The sequence below is a fragment of the Lycorma delicatula genome, chromosome 1 (assembly GCF_047948215.1).
Source record: "Lycorma delicatula isolate Av1 chromosome 1, ASM4794821v1, whole genome shotgun sequence".
Lineage (NCBI taxonomy): Eukaryota > Metazoa > Arthropoda > Insecta > Hemiptera > Fulgoridae > Lycorma > Lycorma delicatula.
Genome location: NC_134455.1, coordinates 80,578,292 through 80,605,354, shown reverse-complemented (window position 1 = coordinate 80,605,354; position 27,063 = coordinate 80,578,292). Strand labels below are relative to the sequence as shown.

Genomic DNA, 27,063 nt, shown 5'->3' with positions numbered 1-27,063 from the left:
TGCACAAAGCCAAAAAGTTTGGCAATTAACTCTAAGGGTTTCAAAACAGGTTTGGTCACAAATATACAAGACCACTCATTCATCAGTTTTTACCTTATAAAACTGAAATTTATAGAGTTCCATTTAAACCTTAAGTATCTCTTAAGAAAACTTTATAAGTAACTCTACCAAAAATGATGATGGTGTTCATGATAATGATGGGTTCTGGTAATAGTGTGATTATCATATAGTTAAAAGCCAACATATAAGTTCTAGGATCTAAAGACTAAAGGCTCTTCACAGCTTTTATTTTAATCTATTCAAAACAGTTATTTGTTATGTAATAAAAATACTAATAATTAAGCCAGAAGCGACATAGATAAACAGATTTGTAAATCAAAACTTACTTGTTTTTTGTTTCCCTGAGTTCACGTTCAATATTAGACGTGTCTGAAGAATAGCTACGCTGAACTTTGACAACTTTATCATAATCTTCTAGTTTTCGCCGTAACTCGTCATTCTAGAAATATCATAAACAAGTTAATTTCAAGATAAAGTTACACAAAATAAAGATAAGCTTCTGATATCTAACATCATAATATTTCTCAGAAAAGCCTATTATAGATCATATAAAATATTGTTATGCAAGGGTTTTAATTGTTTATATTTCAAACATACAGTCAACATTGCCAACTATATCATAAATACAAGTCCATCAACATCGAAAATAAGCATGCTAGTGTACACAGAAAAAACACAATCGAACATTATGAAATTAATAAACATTTAACAATGATATATCAAAAGAACAACCGATTCAAATCTGACATACTTTTCAACCACATTCTAAATATGCGTCTCCCTAATTAAAAAGCCACCAGCCATAACATAAACTTAGTGTTAGAATGATGGTACCATAATGGTGATGGTTACAAAAATGACAGAAAATGTTTTGAAATAAGTTTTTAAGAACATTTTATAATTAAATTTGGTTAAGTTTGTTGTCGCAAAAGTTTTTTAATAATAATATCATCGCTGACTACCATAGACAAAAAAAATTAAAATATTTTCATTTAAAGTTTATTGTTACTCAGTCTAACTGATTATCTTTATTTTCTAAATCATTTTTGTACATTACTTCAATTATAGGCCTAAACATTAGCAGCAAACTAGATAGTTGGTGATATTTTATTCCAATCTGAATAAAACCAGCAATCTGCATTTGTATGGACACATATTTCTAACAGAGAACATCCAAGCTTCTTTGGCTCTCCAAATTGTCTTTTAAGGTATATTAGGCTGTGTTTTTTGCAATGAATGCAGTATATTGCATTTTTTTTTAAATGACTGTTAATAAAATGGTTCAAAATAATGGTATCCCAAATTTACAATGACCTAACCACTAATTACATTACCTTTTTTTTATAAAGGAGGGTATACTATTTTTGAAGTAATGATGAATCACTCAAACTTTTTTTTAACAGAAAGTAATACTATGTATCCATTACTTAAAGCTTCAAATGTTATACTTATAGCCTAACTTTATTGTATTATACAAAACAATTATTAGCACTTAACTCAAGTATTATTTATAAAACCTATTTACAATAGATTTTTTCCACTTTTCAAATGCAAGAATTTTCTTGAAATTATATATATTTAATTTTTATTTACAATTTGTGATACTATAGTTCTTGGAACAGTGACACAGTGTCATCCATATGTTGATTTAGTTAGAATCACTCTAGAAATCATGTTATTATATATTTACCTATGCTGAGCTATTTGTTGCATGGCTATTGTGATCTGGGAGTAAACTTGGCCCACAATGGTCAAGGGAGCAAGGAGATAAGTGAATATAGAGCAAAAAACACCCTTTTGTTGTTTTTGGACTTAAAATCACATTCTTCTAGTAATTAGATGATTCTACTATTTTAGTATATCAATTTTACTGTGTATTTGAGCAATTTAATTCATAAGTGGAAAATAATAACTGATGTCTCAAGTAGCATATCAAATATTGTAAGGAATGTGGTAAATCTGCTACTAAAATGTTAAACCTGTTTAAAGTGATATATAGTGTGAATATTCTGAAAAAGTCCAGTGAATTTGAATGACGTAAGAGATTCAAAAATTAGTGAAAAGATGTGAATGATGATATCAGAAGCAGGCAAAGACAAGATGTTCGATGTGAATTTAAAAGTGCAAATTTAGGATGCTCTGACATCTGATTTAAGATGCAATTATCGGTGATGAAAAGATTATGAGGTTTTGTTTGGTAGAAAAGATTACTGTGAATTATCCATAATGACAATGCACCAAAGCCAAGGAGAACTCATTTTAAAAGAACTTCTGTTAAACAATCTATTACTGGATTAGTACATCTCGCTAATTTACTTAACTTAGCCCTCAGGTTTCTGGTTCTTCCTAAAATTAAAAACTGCTCTAAAAGCATAAAAACTTGTAGAGATTGCTGATATCCAGCACAAGGGAGTTCTCAGAAGATGATAGTATCACTACTAATAATGTACAGTACCAAAGTATGGTTTTTAAAGGTGCACTCCAGTAATCAAATTAATACACCTAAAAATTATTAGTACTGCTTCTCCTAAGACATAAAAGTAAATTTTGTATTTACAATAGACATTTAATTTTTTTATTTGCAATATATAAAATAAATATACCAAGGGGGAATAGTAACATAACACACTGGTTGCGGTATAGGTTTATGGGCATCTGTAAAGGTATTTCAATGATGCTGGGTATCTTGAGCTGAACTCTCTCATGGTGAAAAACATGTATTTTCACAATTTGGATTTTATACTATTCTTAAACATACTTAGTGCAATTCTATATTTAATTATTGTCTTGGAAGCATAAAAAATGTAAAGGTCTCTGGCATCCTGTACCTTATGATATTCATTTCTGATATCAGTAATTAGCCTAGTAGTAAGTCTCATTTAATATGTTGAATGAATCACAATGATTAAATAATATTTTTTATGTGGGCATTTGTCTTTTTACTAGACTACTTGATAGTATCCTTGAGACCTTGGTCAATTATAATATTGACCAATTAATATTGGTCAATTTTGTAATATGTTAAGATAATAAATTAGAGCTGGTAGTTGAGAGAAAACAAGAATAGTGTAATCATATTTAGGCATACAATACTTGGCAAGGAGACTATAAGTGTGGCAAGATAAAAAAATATATACTTCATAAATGCAAATTTTTAATCGTGCTACAAACTTGACAATGACTCTCATTACTACACCATCAGATAAAGCAAATAAAGAATTTTAATAGTTTTACTTAATGTATTATATAATATTACAAATAATAGGGTACTTTTAATCAGTTCTATAAAAAAATAAAATGAAAATTATCAGATTATATAATATGTTGTATAATTTTTTTGTTGTTGTAAAACACTTTTATGTTATCAACACCCCAGTCAGAATAATAAGGGTAATTTATATGTCCCTTGGAATTTAAATTTGTGATGTAAGGCCGTATAGCATATGCAGTCCATAAGGATATGATGCAGCAGTCGCATTGGACACACAGAGGTGTGCTCTCTGCTGACATCAGATCATCAGGTGTCCGTGAGTAGCTCTGGTATGTCCTAACCACAATCGACACAGGACCATTTACTTTCTGTAAATTTACCTGCATGAAGAGCCCCATGGTAATACCTTATATATCAGAGTTTATTATCCTCTGTAGCAGGCCAGTCATCTTGCCACCTTCTTTGAAGAGTATGTTTAATGGTATTAATGATATCAGTAGTTGTAACCCAAGTGGAAAAAGATGGTTTTTTACATCTATCTTTAGCAGTAGAATCTGCACGTTTGTTACCCAGGATTCCCACATGGCTAGGGATCCAGTAGAAGTTCCCCTGTGTGTTGTGACAATTTAATTCAGCGATTGTATTATGTATTTCAGTGACAATAGGATGTCTGTAATACAAATCATTTAAGCTTGGAGAGCACTATAAGAATTGCTACAGAAAAGGATGTGACAATATTTTGATTTAATGATATTCAAGGCCATTTTTATGGCATAGAGTTCAGCAATGTAGACACTTGTAATACCAGTTAAACCAGACACACAAGTTCTGTCATTTACAACAAAAGCACATCCAGTATCATTCTGCTTTGACCCATCTGTGTATACTACTGGCGTCTGGGTATGTCTGATAGAAAATGGTGAAATGTTTACTGAAAGACAAGAGGAGTTGTTAATTTCTTATTATATATGATGAGGTCGTAATTAAAATTAATGGGATTGAGTTTCCATGGAGGATAGGAACATAGATAGATTGAGAAAATAGAAGGTGCATAAAAATGTAAAAGGTACATTAATTGTCAGCTATGGACATCCATTGGTGCTGTATTATGTGGACGATTTTTATATCATTGGAAATAAGGGTTTTCAAGGACTGCTTTAAGAACCGGGTGATTTGGTTATCCTTTAAGGTGGGCAGAGTAAGATGCTAGCAGCTGGTTCTGCCTACCCCAAAGTGATGGCTCATCACAATCAACAAGTATGCTTGCAACAGGGCTTGACACAGCAATGGCAAGACGAAGAAAAGAGTGGTGTACAGCATCCAGCATCTTAAGTACAGTAAAACGTACTGAAGAATAGATGATACAACCATAATCTAATCGTGATCAGACCAAAGAATAATAAAGAAGTAACATACATGATTGGTCAGATCCCCATTTCTTGTTGCTAAGGACTCTTAGTACATCTAGAATTTTTAAACATCTTGCCTTTAACTGTTTAATGTGTTTGACCCACGTAAGACAATTGTTGAAAATTAAACTTGGAAATTTAAAATCAGGAGAGATGGTAATTGGCTATTCAAAAATTATATGTAGCACAATTTCTTAAGGGTGCAAATAACTGCAGTGGCTACCCTATATTATTAAAAAATGCAACCTATATGTCAAGAAATTTCAAATAATTCTATGTAAATATTTATTATAATCAACAGATACTAGTTATATGGATTTCCCCCAATTGGCAAATTACACAGTTTTTGAGTCTGGACATAGTACTTTTCAAGATAAGTTGGCCAAATTCTGTTTTATTAATTGAGGATTGTGTCCCGAGTGTAGGACCACTGATGATGTGCGCCATGTCTTATATGTCTGTCCCACCAGGTATGAAGCTGAACATACCAAAGTAGCCAGAGAGCTTGCAAGGATCAATTATGGTTTTGATCTGCAAGTTAACTGAAAAACCAAAAGGGAATGGAAGGCTGACTTCCTTAGATTCTTAGCCCTTCAGAAGATGGCTGATGGGATCTGATGCTGTTATAGATGCATGGATAGAATAGCAACCCCAGTGGCTAGGAGCCTGCCTGGTGCTTACTTCGCCAAGATAGGTGTTTTGGCATTAAGCCCTGCTTAGCTTAGATATTTGTTGTTAGGATAAGATGGATGTATGGAGAACTCTGTGATGCAGTTGTGGTGTAGGAGGGTATTGGCATTAACCTTGCACCCAAAAGCAGTCCAGAACCAAAAGAAATAGGGTAAGTTTTCATTTGAGACTTATTAAATTTGTGAATGCTTCTTGATTTTTAAGTAAATCAAGAGGACTTCAGTAAATTGGATTGTAGGGCACAATTATTGCCATTGCGATCAACACTTGTTTTGTTGGTACGAGGATAATATTTTTGGTGTTTAAAGACTTGATCAAGTAATGATCTGAATACAAAGTGTAACTGCAGTTAGATATAGGAACATTTTTTGTGTGAACCTTCAGTGTTACAGGAAGGCACAGGGATCATGCTTCTGTAAATCGCTTAATTTGATAGTTGGGGGTTTAAGTTATGGCAGGTGGATGAGCAATAATAAGCTTAATTTATGCTTTCTTTTCATCAATTACGGTTTTGCTTGATATCTTCAGACTGGATTAACTGATTTTTATGGAATTTTGGAAGATGACATCTGAATATGGGTGATTGATGTCATTTAATTTTGATAACAATTGGACAAGGAATGGAGATATATGATTCCCTTATCTCAAAATTTTACTACTAGAGAGGAACAATTGTAATTGTTTTACACAATACAATATCTCTTAGGACGCTTATACACTTTTGTCTGTAGAGCAAAAAGTTCAGTAAACATTAATCCTGTCAATAACTGGAATAAATAAACAGTATTATTTAAATTTATATATATTAGCTGATGAAGTTATTGAAGGTAAAGTCTTATCAATAATTCTCCTCCTAAGTAATAAATCAAGGACAAGTCCTAAGTAGCCAGAATTGCTTAACTTTACTAACTTCGACGACAAAATTATGGAACTATTTTTGGATTTTTAATTAAGTTTTCCAAATAATTTTTGTAAATATTCATGTGAAATTTCATTGAAGATCATAAATTATCAAATTATCAATTATCATATTAGACTAAGTAGTAGTCAGCAGAGGAAAAATCCCTTGACAGCCTGAGTTCTTGCTTCTTTTAATGCTTACCTCCTTTCTCATACATTCAATTTGTTCCACTTGTGTCATATTTTCCCGACGAAGAGTATCAATTTCTGAAGCCTTCTCTTCACATATTGCATTTAGACGAATCTTTTCTAATACCCATGTTTCCTGATCAGCCTTTTCTTCTAATTCTTGAAGTTTATTCTGATAAAAAAATAAATAAAAAAATTAAAATCTATTTAAACTTAAATTTTTATCATAAAATAATAGTGAGAATAATGGCATTACAAAGCAAATGGTACTTTGGTCAAGTTTATCAATCTAAAGTAAATTATTTTTTTTATTATATCTATGCTGGATATAACTTCCAATGCTGGATAAGCATAACTTTAATGTACATAAGAATGGTGTACATATTTTGTTCAATATAATGAAGAAACATAAATATGGTTTCATTATATACTTGTAGTCCTTCACATTAGTTTTTAATTAAATGCCTGTATTTCTGCAGTCTTTAACAAATATCAGACAGTATAATAAACATGCAGTCTGTTCCAGACTATAAGTTTACTGGTACATTTAGACTTAAATTGCACTACATTTACAGCTACATCAGGCCTAGCAAGCTGGTAGCAGTAATTCCATTTGTCTATACACTCACATGCAGACCTGGTAGTAGCTGGAAAACTGGTTGGAGAAAACACACACACATATATATATATATATATATATTATGTTAATATAATTAATTATGATTTGTAATTTAGCTTCCTAGCAGTACATAATAATTACCAATAATAAAATAAAATAAAGATATCTCTTACTGGTAATTTTTCTTTTACAAAATATTTACATTAGCACTTTAGCTGTGCATACTGCTTCATCAGATGTATTAAACTTAAGAATTTAAAAAAAGAGAAGGATGTTATTTTTTCTTAGTGAGATTGCTAAATGGTAATTTGAAAAATATTTCATTGATAATAATATATGCTGCTATCAAATGGATGAATTTATAATTATATGAATTTTACTATTTGCTGAATCCATTCATCAAATTCAAACTACACTTGCTCATTTATAATATTAATATCACTATTTTTATTATATTTATTTTTTCAAGAGACTATTTTTAATTTATTACTACTTATTTCTAATACTTTTACGTCCTGCAAATTTGAGAATGTATGTTTGTTGCTACTTTATATAATCTGCATAGTTTAATTTTTGTTTACTATACTTATGCTTATAAATGTCCCTTAAATTTTTTTTTAATTGCCTTCTATTTGTCATACCTATAGAGAATTTATAACAATCCTTATTACCACAATTAGCTTTATATACACCTGATTTATCATAAATGTTTTTATTAACCAATTAATTATTATTTTTTTAAATTCTTGCTATAGTTTTAGGAGCTATTTTATAAAAGTTTGTGAGATGTTTTTTCAAAGAAATGGAATGTATTGTTATTATATGTTATATATAGTAGAAAATGTTTATTATCATTAACTGTAAGGGTAGAAAGTGTTTTTCCACAGTTGTATTTGTATATTAATTTATTTGTTAAATTATTATTGATGTTTTTATTTTATTTATTTTCAATTGCTATATGTTTAATTAAATTTAATTCATTTTTTAATATTATAAATTATCATCAATGTATCATAAAGCTCTGTTTATCATACTGTAAGTGGAATTATTTGATGGAATGGTTGAATAGAAAAGTTTACCTATGGGTTTATCAGAAATTTACCAATGGGATCCCCATTCAGTAATATTTTATCAGAATTATCTTTACATAACGTGGAAGAAATTATTTTAACATTAGACATATTCACAATGTAAAACTTTGGAGTAGATACATAGATGGTATTTCTGTAATTTTAATTATTTTCTTTCAAAATTTTTAAATATTATAGACTAATTATACACTGATACATCCTACTATATACTCGTACTTGATAACTTTTTATACTTTACTACTGCAATTACAAAAGTGAAGACTGACCTTTCAAAACATGGTATAAAAGGTACTAACAGATAATAACAATTTTCAAATATAATATAGAGGTTATATTACCTAAAAAATTAACTTACGTATGTAAAATTTCTAAAACAAGTGAAACTGTAGTACATCAAAATGGCTTACGTTTTGTATTGATATAAACAAAATCATTAATAATATCATGAAAATCATGTTTCATAGTCTAGTCTTTTTCGACAGCTAAAACAGCTAGATGAACCACTCTTGTCCAAGAAAGAGATCTCAACTAATTTTTGATTCTTGATAGTGTCAAAAATTATCTTTCAGTTTCACAGTTTGTTGCTGGTATACATAAACACACTAAGGCAAATACTTATGTTAGGATATAAGTTCTTATGATTTTTTGATATTAGAAATCAGTTAAGTTGCGATAGTGACATTTCTTCAGCACTGGCATTGTCTAATTTGTCTTGAATTAAAAGACCTTTTAAATGAAGACACTCAATAACAAATGAAGATTTTTCAATGTCAGTTGCACAAATTTTCTGCAAAGATGAAGCTGCTGTGGTGATTCCCTTGGCATTCAAGCTGCGTAGTTTTGTTAAGATGGAGAATCAGCTGAAAAACTCAATGTAGATAGTGATACAAGTCTAAAAGAAGCTTTATTCAAACTTTCTTGAAATTCTTGAAAACTACGGTCTTTGTTTTCTTCTTCCTCCTACTCTCCTGGTTCAGATGAGTAAGTTTCATCAAAGAACTTCTTCCTTTTTCTTGATCTTTTAGGCCTATATTCTACATATCACCACTGAATTCAATTTCAAGAACAGTTAAACAGACCTAACAGTTCATCCACAAATGCAATCAGATTGCAGCTGTAGCCGATTGAAACTGAAGCTACATTTTATATGGCATGATTGCATCTCTTCACTAACAGAGTTAAATTTATTGAGTATGTAACCTTGTAAGAATACAAAACAAAGTTTCAGGGCAAATGTTTTCTTAAAATCCTGTTGGCTTTGTTCTTTGATTTTCACCTTGGCTGTTAAATCATATTTTTGAGAGCCTTTGCAACTGAAAATCTCTGTTGGGGCTTTTTCATGCCTCTTCCTTGGTCGATCATCTTGTTATGTGCAGTGATTTTATAAAGAGATTCTTATCAATAGGCTAAAAAAATTATTCTAGCATGTTCCATCAATGGATCGATGAAGAAAAAAAAATTTAAAGACCTTATAACAAGTCAAATAATTTAGAAAGATTACATCATTCTGTGGTACTAGATCCCACCAAATTACAAGAATGGACAGAGTATGAAACGTAAAATATCAATGGATTTGCTTCTTTTAGTCTAGTTTGTAATGCAGAGTAGACCCCAGATATATTTGAAATGTTATTGAACGATTGATTGTCCAGGACAATTCTGAATGTGTAAGCCATGAGCCTTAAGAAATTCAAAAATTCAATCAACAAGTTCTTTCCTGTATGGCTTCGGCTTTTAAAAAAATCTAAAAAGCATTCTTCAGAATATCCGGACTCATTTACATACCTTAGGATAAAAGATAACTGATCTTCTTAACTACTTCCTTCTTCTTCTTATGATAACTAGTTCACTTCTTTTAAGATACTCTCTATAACACTTCTACCCAGTTTCTCAATCAACTCCTCACAAATTGTAGATGAAAGTTGATGATTTACCTTGACCAGGGTTTCCATGCTTATCACTGTGAACTTTTGAAAAAAGTGCTTATCAAACTTCTGCTATCAGTTCCAGCCACATCATGTAGTTTCTATTATTGGTGGCACCAAACAGCTCATCTTCTTTAAAGGCAAGGCCATATGATGCTAGCTTCTTGATCACAGCAACTACTCTTTAAAACACAGCCCTCCAGTATTTTACTTCTTCAATTTGAGTTTGTAACTGGTTATCAATCTTCCCCATTTCAGCAGCTCTCTGTTAGTAGGTTAACAAACTATTGAGGTGAGCATGTGAGTTCTCATGTTCTTTAACCTGCTGGTAACCATGTTTCTAATCACTAAATTCACTGTCACAGAATAAACTTGAAGTTAGACAAAACAGTTGTAGGAGCCACAGAACAAAGACCTCTGGCTGGGGGAACAAACTAGGTAATCCCTATTTACTAGATATTTATTTGCAAGTTTTCTAGTCAAAAAACGCTTTGCTCAAATATCTGTTTTTATCAGGATATACTCTTTGGATTGTTCAGTCTTTATCTCTGTTTTGATTGAAACCATTTTAACAAACTAATCTCTCATAGTATCTTTAATTTTCTACAATACTGGATCATTGACTGGTTTCAAGTTACTGTTAATACTAGTAGTAAGAGTATCAGGTTTTAAAAGGATGAGTTTGTTTTCTTCAGCATTGAATGCAACTTTATTTGAAATCCACTTGGCTTGCTTGACAATCATATAAGACTAGGTTGAGCATAACTCAGGTCTCTTGCTTGGAAGTAGGCATAACAGGATTAACAAAAGTTGTTTCGACTCCATACGTTTCTTTACTGACCCTTGAACTTTGTGAAGGTGTTGAATCACATTGGAAAGAAGTTACCCCTGAATTAGGATTAACTTTTAAAAAATTATCTAATTTTACTGTTTTACTAATTATCTTCATTCATTTTAACTTTTCTCTTGACAGCTACTTTTCGGTATTTTGCAAAATAAATGCACTAGAATATACATGGAATATGATTTGATTTGAAGCAAGTTACATTTTAAAATAAATATTGCAAACATTTCACACACCAAAAATTTTCATTGAATAGTAGGAAAATTGTAACGGTACAGCAATGACTAAACACCAGACACCTGACTGTCAGCTTCAACAGACAACAGACTTGAGCACTTGTGACAGCTGGCAGTAAACATTCTGGTTAGTCGAAACACTCGGCTTGTCGAATGTTAGCAATGAGGCTCAAAGTGGTGGCCCACACAGGAGCACACTCATATGCAAGACAGCATCATCCTCTGTGTACGGTGCTGTACTGCCCACACAGTACATCACCTGCTGCCACCCACTCCAACAGGTGTACATATAGTCAATCATGCACTTACCAACTTCACATGCTGCTGACAAAAGATAATGTTGTGCTACAACTGATCTGCCACAATTATCGTGCTTTAGACTACTTTGAAAGGGACATATTTTCTTTATTTTATTTTGTCAGTAATAAATATATATAAAATTTATTTTATACATAATATGTATAAAATACATACCGGTCAATGTGGCCCATGCCTAAATCTGGCCCTAACCATGAAAGCGCTAATGTGAACATTTTTAAAAGAAAAATAAGTATTATATTTGATTCATAATTGATAATAATATACATTCATATATATACAAGGGTCATTGAAATACAAATTGGAATTTGTTTATATAGCTTTATTGACATAGATAAAATTAAAAATAAATGACCTTATTTTTCTACAAAATTTCCTTCAATATATTTAAGAAATATATTTTCTCCACCGGACAGGTAGCTTCTTAATTCCCTCAGAAGAAAAACAAGATGTTTACCCCAACAACCAATTGTGCCCATTATGCTCGATTGCGACATTATCGTTGAAAGTTTCCCCTCCTAAACCAAATGTCAAATGTTTGCTTCTTTCAGCAAACCAAACATGTGGAAATTACATGGTGACAAGTCTGGACTGTACAATGATGTTCAAGAAGTATCCATGAATTTTAGTGAGTTTATTGCAAGTCTGAACTTCTGTATGTTATCGTGGAGAAGGTGGATGCTGCGAATCAGTTGCAGGAATCATTTGTTGCAATAAGCAGGTCTGACATTACCTAACAACTTGCAGTAGTATGCTGCATTTATTGTTCCTTGTTCAAGCAGGAAATCAATCAACACATCTTTTGAGTCCCAAAATACAGTTGCCAAACTATTCCAACTGACAAGCGTTTCTTGGTCTTGATTGGTGCCCTCTCCCCTTTTCCTCCACACAATACTTGTTCTCTTGCTTTCTGGTGTGTAGTACTGGATCCATGTTTTGTCACAGATCACAATACAGTCCAAAAATGCCTCTGCTTCTTCTTCAAAATGATTCAGAATCAACTATCACATGTCTTTCTATCAAAGACATTTCTTTGTGCTTCAATGAGAAGACATGAAACCCATCTTGCCGACACTTTCCTGTATCCAAGCGTGCATTGGATACAGCATTGTGTGTGTACACATTGTATATGTACACTACCAATACTTATGCCCACCTCTAATCCAATTCCAGCGATAGTTATGTAGAATACCTTTCACAAGGTCACAAATGGCCTGAATGTTGTCATCATTGATGCTGGTCTGTGGATAATGTTCATAACTTTCATTCTCCACTGAATCACAGCCACTTCAAAATTTTTTGGCCCAAACATTTGCATTTTTGACAGGGAAGCACCTCCAAATTGTGCCTAGAGTTGAGTCAAAATTTCAGAGGATTTGACTCCTTCATTGGCGAGAAATCAGATTATAATTTGTAGTGCAATGGATGATGGTACCTTGTGCTCATACATTTGAATGACCCTCATATAAATAAGTTTTAATTAAAATGATTTATTATTTAAAATTCATGAATCTAACATACAAAACACTTTTGAGAATACACGATATGAAATTTATAATCTAATAATTAACAAAATGATCATTAGCAGTTAACATATTTAAATATTTATTGCCTTCTCTACAACATATCTGTTTAATTTTTTTATTATTACAGAATTACTAGGAATTGTATCCCAGTCAAACAACATGGACAGTTAGTTTTTATAACATTAATATTTTTTTTATAGATTATTGGTCTGTTATTGGCAGGTGCCAAAACCAAACAGTTACCTAACATTAACAATAGGAATTGAAATACACAGGTTACACCCAAAACCAGCTCAGATATTCTAAAAAATAACAAGTATTCCATGGCAGGCTTACTAGTAAAACTGAGTAATGGAGTGGTTTCTCAGTGCCTATTTCACAGAGTCAAATATACTACTGTAATTTATCATGCCAAGGCCACCAAAATACAGGTAATATTCAGCATTGCAATTGACTCATAAAATTTTCACTCATAGTGATAACTTCACAGGAAATGATTGTACAATGAACATTATAATCAGAGAAAGGAACTCCAAATTACATCAATTGTACCTCAGATGCTTTATATGTATCACATCCTTAAGAAAGACTGAGAACAGCGGTGTAAAGTAATAAATTAAGGTATTCCTTCTGTTGGTAAAAATATATTAAACTTATCATCTCTATAGAAGAGATAACTCAGAAGAGGAGTTTATGTAATACTGGGATAGTTAAAAATAATTAAAATATTACAAGATTAATCATAAACATATTCTTATTTTCACAGCACATATTTCAAACTGTTCTTCTTCAGCAACATTTGTTACATTTTCCTTTGTTGGTATACAAGTTGTGACTGATGACTATTTCCATGCTGGCTGTTATATTTGAAGATAAATTACATTGAAATATTGTAAGTTATTTTTATTTAAAGTAATAACTTCAATTTGTGATATATCAAAAAATCTTAATCATAAAAAAGCAATCATAAATCATAAATTGTAACAATTTTTATTTGGTTCATCCTCTTCTCTAACGTTTTACAACATTTCTTATAAAAGGCTAAAGGAAAAATATATTTATAATACAAGGGTAGTTTAACTTGTTTTAAAGTATGTATATAAATATATGCTTTTTCTACAGTAATCAACACACCTGGAATTCCAGTTTTTCTTTTATCCAATCATCCTGTTTGTTGTTGTAAGTATCTCTCAATGTTCTCAGCTCTGTTTCAATTCCAACAAGCTCTGTTTGGGTGGTTACTAATTGCCTAGTTTAAACAAAAGAATTAATTAATCAGTGTAAAAAAAAATATCTAAAAATAACCACACGCACTTACATACATAGAAACAACAAGAAGAAAAAATTGTTATTTAACTAAAAAACTGGTTAAACTGTTAAATCCTTCTCCTATGAAAACTTATAAGCCTAATGTCTTATGAACTACAATACATTCAGTTTTCCTATCAATAGTAACGACCAACTTTTTAACATTGACCCAATGACCCCTAGTGTCAATATCATTAACAGTAAGAAGCCTATGCTAGGGCTGAACTCAAGTTCATTAATTTATGGTGATGGAACTTGACTGTTATATTACTATAAGTATTATATGTAGATGACAATATGTATCATATTAATTTATACAGTGTGAGTTACTCAGAATGTAATTATGTACTCACAATATTTTCACAATCATCTTGTGTATACAATATTCATAACATCAAGTTTGCACATACTGAGTGCGTAAATCAATATATAGCAATTATAATAATTTTATAACATTTTAAACTGAAATGTTTGAATATTGCCAGAGTAAAATATATATTTTGGGATATGCTCATATAAATTTATTGCTATATAAATCTATATACTTGCCTTATGTTAATCGCCTTTGTAACTAAATTTAGTATTATAAATAAATAAATAATAATTTGTTATTATTTTTATTACTTTAAAATATCCGTATAATATATCTGTGGAATATAGAATTCACAGCGCCTACTAACCTTACCATTATTGAGTTAATTTACATATTTTTTCTCTCTGTTCATGCTTTTTTTAATTTATCATTTATTTTATGATTTCATTATGAGTGATGAATTTTAAAATTTTCAAATTAAAATAAAAGATTTTAATTAGATTTAAAATTTTAGATGTTTTATTCAGAAAAATACTACTTTTCTGCTGTACACAGCACAGTTTTTATTTAGTTCTGGAGATAAATAAAATAGTTTTTGTTTCAATTGTTTTCATTCTACTAGTTAGATAACCAAGATTTGTATTTTAATTTGGCAATACCCAAAGAACTCATAATATGTATTAACATTGTTCAATATCATGTGAATTAATCATTATAATGAACTGATTTTAGTTAAGAAATGTTAACATTAATTTCCTAGATTATACATTACAGGAGAGCCATCAACAAATAATTCATTTTAGTGGTTCAGTATTACAAAATAATATGAAAGTCTGTTGACAGCATTAAATGTAAAATGGTTTGATAAGTAGTATGGAAAAAATTATTGGGATTGGTATCAGCAGTCATACAAGTGATAGGGGTTAAATATAAATAAAAGTTAGAAAAAAAAATTAAAAAACTCAAAGAATAAAACAAATGAATATAAGAAATTCATAATAAATGCACATGCACATGAGATGCAGAGATGGACTTAAATAAATAGACTAGAATAAATATGTAAGCAGAGTTAATTTAGAAAAAAATAAAATTACAACTTGTACCCTTGAATATCTTCTCTTTCTCTAACAAACTGAGCTTTGGTAACTACATGTTCTTCTTCAAGTAGTTCATATTTACTTGTAAGTTCATCATATTCATGTTTTTCTGATTCTAATGCTAGTTCCAGTTCTGAAAAAAGTATTATTGCAGCTTTAATTTATTAAATAATCTTAATCAATTTAGAAATAAAATATGTAATTTTTTGTTTCTAAAAAAAACTATTCTTTCTTAGAATATAAATATTACATTGCATAATTAGAATAAAGTAAATACGAATAATTGGAGTATAATCATATCATTCATTGATAGGTAATTTAGTTACTACATAAATAATTCAAATGAGCAAATAAATATTTAATGTTTCTAAAGCTTATTTACAAAAAAATTTACGATCAGTCAGAAGTAAAATATTATATACTACCTATGTAGCCACCTCATCAGCTATTCCATGATTTTTAGGCTTGTTCATATCCAGATAATGTTATAGCTATTTCTAACTCAATTTGAGTGTTATGTTATTAAGTTATTAGGATGTAATTAATGACACTGTCTCAGGAGTAATGGGCCTGATGCCAGACAATAACAATCCCCATACCTCTGTTACAGAGCAATAAATAAAAATAAAAGCCAAACTGGAAATAATACTGAATTTTTTCAGTATTTGTGTAGAACATAAATTATCATAGGCAGAAAATTCTTCCCACCTTGATAGTACCTCATTTTGAAGAAATAACACAAAAACTTTCATGTCTGTCTATCTCTGTGGCAGTATCTTTTAAGCCTTTTAGCAATCTGAAACCAGACTAGGATCAGCATTTTTATATATAAAAATTTTCACAACATGCTTCCATACTCAAGCTTAAGCTTAAATGGTAAGTTAACAATAAGGGGGAAAATTAGTTTTAAATAGTAAAATGTTGTAGACCTCATATTTTAGGGTTGTATATTATCTTTTTTTTAACCTGGACCAGCATTAGGTACTGCTTCAGAGGATGGGATGAGTGACTTGTAGCATGTTTGAAAATGGCATGCCTGACTGGAATTCGAACCCAGGACCTCCGGGTAAAGGCCAAAATGCTTCCACTTGTGCCACAGAGGCCGGCCATATATTATCACCTACCTGAATCTGTGAAGGACTGAAAATCTACTGTTCTGATAATGAATTATTTATGAAAAAATTATTACAAAAGACTGAAGTTGATAATAATGAAAAAAGTTAGAAAATTCAATACTAATTAATTAATCCCCTTATCAGTAAGCTAATCAGCTTTTCTGTGATTTTTAGATCCCTATTTCATGTCTAGTTAACATCATTTCTCACTCGATTTAAGTTCACATGTTCTCAGGTTATTGGGTACTTCTTTCATAATTTAAAAAAAATCCTTTTTTGTAGTAATTTCAATACATTTTCTGATAAACTATGCAATGTGTAGAAATTATATTTTCTCTTAACTGCACTGAGAGAAATCAGCCCCAAAAATTGTTTCCATTAAATTGTTTAATTTTTCAACAAAAAAAAAATAAAATAAAAATAAATTTGTAATTCTATTACAAAATTAAATAGAAAACTTTATTGTTTCATGTTTTTTTTTTGTAGTTATGGTTCACATGTAGCATAATATCCTTTCAACAAATATCAAATAAAATTAATTTGAATAATCAAATAAAATTAACTAGAGATTTAATTTTAGCATTACATCTCAGGAGGTATGTACAATATCTAATTTTATGGTTTTGGAAGAGCTGAAACAGCTAAGTTATGTGTCCTATTTATACTTGCATTTCATCAAGAAGTAATCATAACCATTTAATTAATAATGTAGAATTTGAGCAGTTTTCTAGGCATATATAGAATTGATAAAATTTAAATAGAAACAAATATACACATGAGCCAGTAGATAATAAATAATTTAATTATGCAACATACTCATATACTAAATTAATTTTGTAAATAAGTGTAATACTATCTTGTGAAATATTATTGTTTTGATAGATTTAATGTCTTGAGATTGCTCACTACTGTTTCATTTATTTCTGTATTAACAATGATCAAGACAAGGTTATATTTAAATAAAAGTATAATGATTCCAATAATTACTTTTATTCTATAGAAAAGTTAATTCTAAAAGGTGGTGTTCTGGGAAAAGTAGTAGTGTTAAATAGGTTTTGCAGTGACAGATTTAATTTGGTATTTGGTTACTGAATGATATTCATAATAATCAAAAAGAGAGACAGAGACATTTCCATTTGCTAAGAGAGAGGAGAATCCACCGGGTGGTCTAATGGTGAACTCGTCATCGTAAATCGGCTGATTTCGAAGTCGTGAGTTCTAAAATTCAAGTCCTAGTAAAAACAAATACTTTTATACAGATTTGAACACTAGATCATGGATACTGGTGTTCTTTGGTAATTCTTTCTTTTCTTTTCTGTTTAGCCTCCGGAACCAGCGTAATGTATTATTTCAGAGGATGAATGAATGCAAATTAAGTGTAATCTTGTACAGTCCCAGGAAGACCATTCCTAAGATGTGTGGTTAATTGAAACCCAACCACCAAAGAACACTGGTATCCACAATCTAGTATTCAAATCCGTATAAAAGAACTTCCTTTACTAGGATTTGACCCTTAACTCTTGACTTCAAAATCAGCTGATATGCGATGACGAATTCACCACTAGGACAACCTGGTGGGTTTCTTTGGTAGTTGGGTTTCAATTAACCACACATCCCAGGAATGGTTGACCTGAGACTGTACAAGATTACACTTCATTTACATTCATAGATATCATCCTTATTCATCCTCTGAATAATACCTTAAGGTGGTTACAGAGGCTAACAAAATGAAAAAAAAGAGAGAGGAGAAACAAACTTCTTTCTCTATCATAACTGGTAATGAGACATGATTACTCAATATGAAAACTACTAACAAAACAGTGAACTGCACGGGGAAAATAAAATATGTACTATAGGTATTTAAAAAAAAAATTGAACCAATAATAAAGGTTTTCCCTAATCTTATTTTATTATTTAGATGATTAACTGACTGTTAGTTTTGACATATATCTTGTGCATTGTGCATTAACTGTCACTGACTTCCTAATTCTGATAAATAAACCTTAAAAATCCATCACCTGGTGCAGAACATGAAAATAAGGTCATACATGAATATTTCTAATTGAATAAAAATAAGGGAATTTTGTTTATTTCATTTGTCACAACAACTGATGGCCTGTTTTTATATTGTAAGATTTAAATGTACAAAAAATTTTTTTAGCAAATCTAGACTACAACTGTACTTAAAACTACTGTTTCACACATCGTAAAATATTGCATGTTTAAAATATGGGCTCAAAAAAATTAGTGGTTTTACCAATTCAATAACTTTTATACATTATTATCAGTTTGAAACAATAAGTAGTACTCGTCTCTAATCAGCATATTTTATTTTCAATAAGAAATTTTTTAATCACTATTTAAGTTTGACCTGTTGATATCTTTCACTACTTCATAGTATAATTAAATAACTTACATAATTATCTTACAAAAGTATGTAATCACAAAACAAAAGAAAACCATCTCTTACTGTCAATTTTTGCCTGCATCTCTTGTTTCATCTCTGTCAGTTTCTTTCCAACTGTTTGTGAAGCTTTTGCTTTCAGTGCCACAATTTCTGCATCCTTTGTGTTTATTTCTTTATCATGACTTGCCTTTAATCTTTCAATAAGCTTTCGCTCAGCCTAAAAGAATGATTCTTGTGATTAATAATATTACATCAATTATTAAATTTTAACACGTGATATCAATACAAAAATGAGAACTACACGTTTTAGTAACGGTTTTTAAATATTTAATTGTGTCCAGATGTCTGGAAGTATAATCTTGTAGATCAAAGAGCGTGCCATTTTTTCTCAAAAATACAAAACCAAAATTAAACAGTTGGCTTACCACTCATTCTTTTTTTTTTTTGTAAAGATAAATTCAATAAATTAGAATGTAAGATATAATACTTTTAAGATAAATCTCTTTATTTTATTTAAAATACTTTTTCTCTTATTATCAGATACTTGACTCTTGCTTGGTGCTGTTCACTACTTTCTAAAGGATCTTTTTTAATCTTAGTGTATTTTCATAAATCATCAGCTTTATATAAAAATTATTACACAATTTATAAATACCATATATACATATATAAGTAGTAAGTTATATATGTAGTATCAATGACATATTGTTCCAGGATGTATTAGCTGAACTTCAGAAAATGATTCAGGATACCAAAATGAACTAAAAAGTTCATATCAACATATTTTGTTTTGTTTTCCTTCTGGACGCCATTTTGTGATTTTCAGCCAAAACATTGTTTCTCAGGAACAGGTAAACCTACTTTAATTAAATTTAAAAAATCTAAGAGTTATGTCTAATTCTAAAAAAAAAAAATGAAAACATCTTTAAAAATTTCAAAATGGCAGCCTTCTTATTTTTTTAATCTTCAATATATTTGTAATTATAAAGACGAATATTACAAAGACGAATCTTAGTTTTTTTAGATTTGTTTAATAACGCTGAAACATTTTTTATTATCTATTATTGTATATCTACTGTCTATACATTTAACATGTATTTTTTTTTTAAATTCTAAATAAGTAACAGATTTTGATGATAGAAATGTTGTCTCTCACCTTTTTTTATATCAGCATCATTTTATTATCTGCGAGACTCTTACTGTACGTTTTACAATTTTATTGTAATTTTTTTGGGTATCATTGGGTTTTGTTAGATTATTCTTTTATTTTTTGTATGAATTACTGATTATCTTACGAATTTATTATTAAAATTTATTCATATCATTCACTTCATACCATATTTTTTCCTTTTTTAACAAAACTAATATAATGAACTTCACGAATCAAAAGATCCATGATTTAATATTGTACTTATTATTTTGTAAGTGTAACCCTTGATTTTTATCAAATCCACGGACACACTTTTTATATTATTATTAAATGAACTATTTTTTAGTTCTCCATCAATTAGTTCAAATAGTTCTAATTGTAGAATAAACATTTTTTGTACACTATCTAGTACTACAAAGTACTGCCCTATCTTTTTTCTTTACAATCTTTTTTTAACACTGCGGGGACGGCCGATTATCACCTATAAAGACGTTGACTTGATCAAAGTACTGTTCTACCTAGCGGTGCGATTTGCACCACATTTTTGCAACATTTTCCTACTGTTTGTGTTTTTTGTGTTATTAGCAATTTAACAGCTGTAATTTCTTGTACGCTAATACTTTCATATTTTTTTTAATGAAGTGATGGGAATTAAAAAAACTGTTTTATCTTCACTATTTTCAATTACATAAGAGTATTTACTATTAAAACTAGCTGTAGTATATTTTCTTTTAAATTTTATTATTTCAAGTACATTATCATTCAAGTTTTTGTATGCTACCTAGTACTATAAAATACTGATACCTAGCAGCGCAGTTCATAAAGCCACTTTTTTGAGGAAAAAGTGACATATTCAGGTCCCACGATTCATCAAATGAAAGAAACGAACTTCTTGATGCCTTAACCTTTCTGGTTTTCCTAATAACCACAGGTATCTTAAAAAAAAAATTAAACTACTTTATGTTCAATTTCTGTACAATTATGACGTCAGAAGAATTATTTCTTGCAAAAATATTTTATTGTTTGTACAAACCTGTTTTCGTAACAAAAAAAATCACAAATTCATAACATTAAGGTCTGTTAAAAATACCTATTACCATAATCAGCAATTAGCAAATGTTTGAAGCTGTGGTACAGACAGTCTCATCTTTCAAGCATATCATGAAAACATTATACAAATCATATTAGCAGTGATTGAGAATTTACAATTGCATTCTCTTTTCCTCTTGAAGATTTTCCTTGATTCCATCCTTTTTAGGAGTGAACCATTGTCATTTTTGTTTGTTTTTATTATGAATCCAAATCATAAATTAAAAGAGATAACTGTTATTTACTTGAAAATTTGTGAGGTTTGAATAATCAACTAAATAAAAATAGTAAAATTTAAAAAACTAACTATAGTTATATGAACAACATTTACATAATATAAAATAAAAAGATTAAAATCTGTACATCAGTTACCTGTAAATCCATTTCTAGTTCTGATGCTTTATTTTCCCACTCTGCAATTTCTTTTTCAATTTTTGATTCAGATTCCTTTAGTGATTTCTCCAGAGATTTTTTTTCCTCTTCAGACTAGAAAAATATTCAAAAAATTAAAGTGTTCTATTAGTAATTACAAGTAAAATCTAACTTATTTAATAGTTGGATAATGCTATTAAATAATTATAAATAATTAATAAATAAATTAAATAAAAAAACAATTAATTAAATAATAAATAATTATTCATTTCATTAATAATAAATAATTTTTTAAATCTCTGGAGATGTATTCTACTTGAAAATAATTACAGGAATAACACAAACTGTACAGCAACTGTAATTTTGTATTTTATCAAAAATGTAATATAAAGATACGTATATTTTTTATAAAATACTGATGTGGGCAGCACATAACTTCCTTATACGCCTATTAAGTTACATATACACATTTTTTTAAATGAAAAGTAAACAAAATGTTATTTCATTAATAACTTCTGATATTTTTCATATTTATTTTTTTATTATTATTGAATTATTATCTACCGTAAAAATTTATTTACAATCAGAGGTTAATAATTATTAATAAATCAATATATTTAAATTAAAAAAAGGAAATGAAGTCTGATTTGAATCGATATGCCTTCCCCTTCTAAGATCCAAATATTTCAATAATAAAAATTTCATTTGGCTATAACTCTGGAACCAATGAAAATAAATACCACTTATGATATATCGTTGAAAATCTCTCAATGAGGGCTTATTACTGCAGTTAAGAAAAAGTCCAAAATCCAAACTTTTTTGGATATTGGGCTTTTTTGGATACTTGGTTCAGTCGATTACAATCAAAAGGGGAACTGCACAACTAAATGTTACAACAGCCCTAAATCCAAAATTTCCACATCCTACAGCTAATCATTTTTTGAGTTATGCCAGACACATACGTACTTACCGACGTCACACCAAAACTAGTCTAATAGATTCAGGGATGGTCAAAATGGATATTTCCGTTGAAATCTGAATACCGAAATTCTTCGCAATCACAATACTTACTTTATTTCTTACAAGGAAGCAAAAAAGAAGCTTTAACATGTAAAAAAAGCAAATAAAACCTTATACCTGACATACAGTCATGTATAAAATTATATTCTAATAATTGACTCTGTATGAAGAGTTTTTATTTAGTCTACAAGTATTTTAGTCTTAGATATAAATGATACAGTTTATTTGAGACTTGAATGGCTATTTAATAGAAAGGAGAATGTATATAAAAGTAAAAATCACTGTAATAAATTTATCCTTTTATAATCTTCTAAAAGTAAAAACCTTTTAATCAATTAGATCGCACATATAACAGAAATTTTGCAATAAATTTAAACAATAATGTTCAATGTGAAGATTACAAGTAAAATTGTTCTTTGTGCACATTATTATAGCACAACTATTAACATATAAAAGTATACAAACCCTCAAAGGGCAATAAATATAACTTAGCTTTTTGTTTATTTAATAAGTTATAAATAGGTGAATTTTATAATTCATTTTACTAGACTTTGTTGATATTTTGTTTTGTACATTGATATGGGAAATATTTGTTTATTTAATTTTATTTGCTATAATTTGGGATAAACATTTTCATTCATATGTTAACAATAAAATCAGGTGAATGAAATTATAACAAAAGAAGCCTGGTCAGAAATCCAATTTAGGACTTAAATCCTGAGAATTTAATTATTTTTATAAATGTTAATGTAATAAAAATAAATACATTATTCAAAACATGTGGTATGATGAACTTTACCTTATGATTATTATCCTACATCTTATTTCAGTCATGATTTGCCAAACCAAAAATGAAAATCAAGTAGTTCAATTTTTTCCTAGTTCCAATTTCTAATTTGACAAAAAGTATAAGATATCATTCAAAATCTGTGGTTTTCCAGATTTTCTCATTTATTCAATTATTTAATTGTTTGTGTAAATTTTTATATTAGACAGAATTTAAGAGTAACTGACTGCACTAAATTGATTTGAGGCTTACTTAAGTAACAAAGGGACATATATGTTTAAGATATATTGTGATGTTTTGGGAACCAGGTTTCAAAAGTTTCTTAAAGAGGTACTATCACCTCATAGACGTGAATTTTAAGTCCTGATTTATTTCTAATACACATCAATATATTTTGAATTTAATGAAAAATGTGAATCAATACTTTTTTAAAATAATGTGAGTGAACTTTACATTAAAAAAGCTAAATCTATTAAAAGAATATTATTTAACTGAAATACTGATTTTCATCTTTAACTGAGCAGTTCTCTAATGCTTGTAGAACCAATCTTTTAGATGAGATGTAACATTTTATCACATGCTTTTTTTTTATTTCATTCATAAAAATAATAAGAAAAAAATAATGAATCCTTCTAAATGAAAATGAAAATAAATTATTATTAACATTTATAAAGATAACCACACAATAAACTGTGGAGGTTATCAATCTGTTGTTAAAGTAAAGTACAGGGTGATTCAAAGAAATTTTAAAAGTGAGTGACAGGGAAATTTTAAAAATTAAATAATGTTAATGAAAAATCTTTTTAGAAAATGAATTTTATTTCATGTAATTGTACAAATGTTGCCATTTTAGGATATATACATTTTAGTTTATTTTTTAAAGATGACATCTTGCAGGTGACCTCTTCTACATAAACACTCATGAAGTCTCTTCGTTAAATTGTTCATGGTTTGATGTAACATCTCAACTGGAATTTCCGCAATTGCTTCTCGGATCTTTGCCTACAGTTCTTCTGTTGTAGTAGGTCTACTGTGGAACACTTTGCTTTTAAGGTACCCTACAAAAAGTAATTGCAAGCTGAGAGATCAGACGATCTGGGAGGCTATCTAATGTCACCATTTCGTGAAATGACACGTTGTCCAAACAATCGGCGAACAGCTGCCATTGATATTCGTGCAGTATGTGACATTGCTCTGTCTTGTTGAAACCAGGCTGTGTTAAGAATCGGTGGAAATCTCTTTTGTTGTTCCACAATAAAGGTTTCAAGCATGGCTACGTAACGAGTCGACGTCACTGTAATCGCAAGACCGTTGTCATCCTCAAAAAAATAAGAAGGGCCTATAACACCGTAAGATGACATAGCACACCACACGGTCACTTTCTGACTGTGCAACGGATGCTGGTGTAGCTGCGTAGGATTTTCTTGTGCCCAGTATCTGAAATTTTGCTTGTTAACAAATCCACTGAGGTGGAAATGCGCTTCGTCTGACATCCACAGTTCGTGAACAAACTCTTCATTATCATTTATCTTCTGAAGCATTACATTACAGAATTGTGCTCACACAACTGCATCATTCGGTTTCAGTTCCTGGACAATCTGCAACTTGTATGGATGGAATTGCAAGTCCTTCACTAACATTCTTCGAACAAAAATTTTTATTTGTAAAGATGCTGAGAGACGACGGATTGACCGATGTGGACTTCGTGTGACAGCATCTTGTAAAGATTGAACATTCTGTGGTGTACGGACGGTTCGCTCATGGCCTGGAGGTTTCTTTTTCATTCCCGAACCAGTTTCCTCAAAATTAGATATCCATGTTTTAATTGGATGTGCTGATGGAACACGGTCGTGCCGTCCCAGATTAAAATGACGGCGAAATTCTCTACGCGCTCCCTCCACACTGTCACTGTTTTTGTAAAACGCTTTGATAGCAAATGCACGTTCGCCACCACTCCAAGGATCCATGACAACTAAATGGCAGGTTAGGTTAGAGAGGCTGGCGCTACTTATCAAGTGGTACCAATCGCCCACGGCTACCAACACAACTTTCAAAATTTCCCGTTTCTTTGAATCACCCTGTACTATTTAAGTAATACAGCACATATATTTTTTTTTAATTTCATAAATTACAAAAAATATTTAAGATCTCCAGTTGACTAATTTTACTGAAAAAATTTCTATATTTTCTATGCTCTTGCTTTTTTAAGTGAAGCATCAATTTATAAAGAATAGATATCATTTAAACTATACCTAAAGAAAGATACTGCAATAAGAAAACTAAAAATAGTTAGTTTTTTCATTTCCACTGTAAAATTTTTCGAAACCAAAAAACAAATTTAATACCAAATGATAATTTAATCATAGAATTTACAGAAATAATAAACCTCTACCAGCAAGTTGAAAATGAAAAAAAAGTTTAATTTTATCAGTTTTGTAGTTACGTTGTTAATATTTGAACAAAAAATTGCTGACATTGACTGAAAAAATAATGCTGCTACTTTTATTTGGTATCGGTTTGGAAAAGTTCCTCATAGAATTCACATATAATATGACTATTATATGCTATACTATATAAGTACCAAACTATTCTGTCAAACTGTAGAAAATGCCCACAGTAAGCAGTAACTTGCTAAAATTGATTGCAAATATATTTAAAAAAATATTATAATAACTGAATGAAATCTTAATAATTTACCTTATCCAGTTTGTCCTTAAATTGTTGAATAGATGATTTTGCAGATGTGAGTTCCTCTTTCAACTGAGCAATATCTCTGCTAGCTGCAGAACCAACCTTCACAGTGAGATCTGAGGCTTTATCACGTTCGTGTTTTATATTTGATTCCTAAAATATATGAAAGAAATAATGAATCCTTGTAAATGAAAGAAAGTAAATTATTATGAAAATGTATACAGGATATCCACAATAACTTCATAAAATGTAAAAAAAAATCACTAAAATAATAAGAAATCCACATGAAACTACGTCAATCAGAAAGCAGTCTTAATAAAAAAAATTTCATCTACTATCACATTATAGCTGATTTAAGGGCAACTTTCAGTTGTTGCTCATCAGTAACCCCTGGTTTAGGGTCATTTTGTCAGTTCTTCAAGAAAAAAAATTTTATCTACTATGAGAATTTATAAAAAATGGATTTTTAATAATTCAGTTTTATTAGGCTTTCCAATGGAACGTTAGCTAACAGTACTGGGGATGCTGTGACATCCTAGTAAGAGTTTTGAACTATTTTTGAAGAGCTACAATCAAGGTATGTGTAGGTATAGTGTTTTATAAACTTTTGAGGTTATACACATACAGTCGGTATAATAGAGAAAGATTTTCAGTCCTACAGACAAATTAAATTGTGCTTGTGATGTAGGTTGTTTA

The 27,063-nt window shown here is 29.8% G+C and overlaps 1 protein-coding gene across 6 annotated transcripts in view; it reads right to left on the bottom strand.

Annotated features, from left to right (window-relative positions):
* Positions 1 to 27,063, bottom strand: part of LOC142319510 (uncharacterized) — a 341,658-nt gene that overhangs the window by 76,349 nt on the left and 238,246 nt on the right. For all 6 annotated transcript variants that reach the window (XR_012755208.1, XM_075356870.1, XM_075356889.1 and 3 more), the window contains 7 exons: positions 26,374 to 26,520; positions 21,870 to 21,983; positions 19,322 to 19,475; positions 15,743 to 15,869; positions 14,153 to 14,267; positions 6,473 to 6,631; positions 387 to 499 (listed from right to left, as the gene is read on the bottom strand). Coding sequence is in view for 5 of the 6 variants with exons in the window: in XM_075356870.1 (XP_075212985.1) it covers positions 387 to 499; positions 6,473 to 6,631; positions 14,153 to 14,267; positions 15,743 to 15,869; positions 19,322 to 19,475; positions 21,870 to 21,983; positions 26,374 to 26,520 (929 nt within the window). In the remaining variant the exon portion in view is untranslated. The remainder of the gene's footprint in view (positions 1 to 386; positions 500 to 6,472; positions 6,632 to 14,152; positions 14,268 to 15,742; positions 15,870 to 19,321; positions 19,476 to 21,869; positions 21,984 to 26,373; positions 26,521 to 27,063) is intronic.